The sequence below is a fragment of the Sinocyclocheilus rhinocerous genome, unplaced genomic scaffold, assembly GCF_001515625.1.
Source record: "Sinocyclocheilus rhinocerous isolate Xijiao unplaced genomic scaffold, SAMN03320098_v1.1 scaffold548, whole genome shotgun sequence".
Lineage (NCBI taxonomy): Eukaryota > Metazoa > Chordata > Actinopteri > Cypriniformes > Cyprinidae > Sinocyclocheilus > Sinocyclocheilus rhinocerous.
The window spans coordinates 185,789-189,040 of record NW_015664702.1 but is presented as its reverse complement, the minus strand read 5'-3'; the positions used below and the strand labels follow the sequence as shown (position 1 = coordinate 189,040).

Below are 3,252 nucleotides of genomic sequence, written 5' to 3'. Positions count from 1 at the left end.
CCTTGTAAACCTTTCTTTGGCCAGTGGGGATGAAGAGTTGGGAATAATGTCTTTCCGAAGATAGCTCAAGTCCAAGAAGGGAGGCGCATTTTGACCAGTAGACAATCTTCTGTGTGTCCGCCGTGTGACATTCGGTGTTTTTGTGTATTAAAACAAGAAACAAAATCCCTCTTTCCCCTCTCTAGAGGGTGCATGGGGATGTTTAAGACATACTCTGCAGGAGACGTCCTCCTGTTCAAGACAATCAAGCACTTATTATTAAGCACTATTTCTGACAGTGCAAACCGCGTGTGTGTGTGTGTGTGTGTGTGTGTGTCCCCTCGCTCGTCGCTCACTCGTTGTGCATTTGTATTTAAAACAACCATGGCAGAAAAATACACATTATCTGACAGGTGACAGATCATTCGGATGAAATCTCACTTATGCCTCTATGAAACGTGCTGTACATTAACATATATATTTATATATACTCATATATATTTTCTAGTCTCGTTTTTTAAGTTAGAAACCGGTTGAGTCACTTTTCCGAGCATAACAGGTATACAGCGTGTGTTTTTGTGTTCTGTGTGTTACGCTTTAGCATGCAGGTTGCTGTAGTTCTAAAGGGGAGGAGGGCAGGTCGTATTTACACGGGGATCTTTTTGGGTTTCTCAAAGCAGCTTCCTGACACCCCGTTATTCCTCTTCGGTGGTTTACTTCAAGATGATCTGCACAAACAGAGGGGGAAAAAAAACACAAAACGGCATCCGAATATTAGTAAAGGCTCATTAAGCATCACAGTCGATCTTTAGTGCTCTGATTGACAGCTACGTGACGTCTGCATGGCGTGTGTGTGTGTGTGTGGATGTAGACGTCATGAGCGAGGGATGTGCATGCTAATTACTGAGCGTATGCATGTTAATATAGTGGTTATGAGCTCTCGGTTTCTACGGTAGTGACTCAAATGCTCCCTAGAAAGTCGTGTTTAGTGTTCTCAGGAGTGGAAAGCAGCAAATGCAAAGGAGTTGGATAGAAAGTAGGCGTCTTGTTTGCAAGCTTCTGTTGAGGAAGAAAGGGGAAAAATACTTCAAAAATTAAGATGCACTATTGTTTCAAAGTTTGGAGTTTTTAAAGTCTCTTATGTTAATCAAGGCCGCATTTATTTGATCAAAAATACAAAAAAATGTAAAAATATTATTACAATAACTGTTTTCTATGTGAATATCTGTTAAAATGTAATTTATTGCTGAGATCAAAGCTGAATTTTCAGCATCATTGCTCCAGTCTTCAGTGTCACATGATCTTCAGGAATCATTCTAGATTAAGAAACATTTCTGATTATTATCAATCTTGAAAAGAGTTGTGCTGCCCAATATTGTTGTGGAAACCGTGATACATCTTATTTTTCAGGATTCTTTGATGAACAGGAAGTTCAAAAGAACAGCATTTATTTGAATGTTTCGTAACATTATAAATGTCTTTACTGTCATTTTTGATCATTTTAATGCATCCTTGCTGAATAAACGTATTTAAAAAATGTGAAAATATAAAAATACTGACCCTAAACTTTTGTACATACAATTTATGTACCATTTAAAAAATTTTTTTTTTTTCATTTTATCATTTTTTTAATGTATCATTTTAAATGTAATTTTTTTGGGGATATTTTATCCCAAAATATCAACTTTTGGCAGCCCAATCAATGCATACAGAAAATCAGCATACTGTTCACTTTATTATTCATAGTAGTATACTAGTATGCTATTCATATTCAATGTCCTTCTCAAACGGTCTCAAACAACATTTATTAGAGGTGGGAATCGGGTCCCAGTACAATATTTTGGTCTTTTTGTGTGTAGATGCATTATTATTTTCAATCATCTGCATTCAGTGTCAGGATTTCATTCTTCTGCACGCATGTTGTTGTAAATACCAGAGTAAAAGTAAACCCATTAAATTGCATCACAAACATCATATGTGACCCTGGAGCACAAAAGCAGTCTTAAGTCGCTGGGGTATATTTGTAGCAATAGCCAACAATACATTGTATGGGTCAAAATGATCCATTTTTCTTTTATGTTAAAAATCATTAGGATATTAAGTAAAGATCATGTTCCATGAAGATATTTTCTAAATTTCCTACCGTAAATATATCAAAACTTAATTTTTGATTAGCAATATGCATGGCTAAGAACTTCATTTGGACAACTTTAAAGGCGATTTTCTGTATTAAAATTTTTTTTGCACCCTCAGATTCCAGATTTTCAAATAGTTGCATCTCGGCCAAATTTTGTGGAAAGCTTATTTATTCAGCTTTCAGATGTTGTATAAATCTCAATTTAAAAAAATTTACCCTCACGACTGGTTTTGTGGTCCAGGGTCACGTATATCATTTATAAATAGTACTGTTTTATGAAAGCTGGTCTAGTTTCCCAGTATAACTCATATTTAGCCTGGATCCAAAACACTTTATATGTATTCCAGAAGTAGCCCAAGCCAAACAGTAGAAGCGCAGTGATCAGGAAGCATGTGGCACCCTAGTTTAGTCACAAAACATGGAAAGTTACTATGAAACACCGTCAGCGTTGTGAGCAGACCACTGAGGCGAGGCGACAATGTGGAAGCTTGATAGCCGGCTGCACCGCGGCATGATGGGAAAGCAAGGCCAGAGAGGGTTCATGCAGGTTACACAGAGCCCGATGAGACGATGCTGATGTAGAAAAGTGTTGGATCGGGATGTATGCGATGTCAATCAGGTTCTGCTAATATAAATGTTGATAATATATCATTTATTTCAGACTACTGTATTTAAGGAACACGTGAAGTATTTGACAAGCAGGTTTCTATCCTTATTTGACGTATTCCCTGTTGAATCAGGAATCTGGAGAAGTATATATCAATAGCAGAGAAAAACACACAAAGCTGCTTCTGACAGATGGGCAACTAATAAATGAAGTATTAATTAAGACATAATGACAAACTATGATATGCTACTTGCTATTGATAATCAGATGAAATTTTTATTATATTTAATTTAAACATAATTATAAATTAGAATTTATATTTTTTAAATGCATATATACGTCATTTATTTATGAACAGTAAACTTGTTAATAATGTAAATACACATTAAAAACAATAATACATACATTATTTAAATTAGTATTTTATTATGTATTTTTGACTATGTATTTATCAGCAGAAAATGTCATAAAATATAATAATCTAATTTATTTAATTTAAATATATATATATATATATATATATATATAT

General features: G+C 34.8%; 1 protein-coding gene across 13 annotated transcripts in view; it reads right to left on the bottom strand.

The window, feature by feature from the left end:
• Positions 1–372: 372 nt before the first annotated feature.
• mbnl2 (muscleblind-like splicing regulator 2) overlaps positions 373–3,252 on the bottom strand; it is a 77,247-nt gene continuing 74,367 nt past the window's right edge. For 7 of the 13 annotated variants that reach the window (XM_016541226.1, XM_016541230.1, XM_016541232.1 and 4 more), the window contains one exon: positions 602–707. In XM_016541226.1, coding sequence (XP_016396712.1) covers positions 693–707 — 15 coding nt within the window. In that variant the 3' untranslated portion in view covers positions 602–692. Of the gene's footprint in view, positions 708–3,252 lie in introns of all 13 variants that reach the window. The other 6 variants (XM_016541222.1, XM_016541227.1, XM_016541228.1 and 3 more) reach the window with 1 other exon arrangement.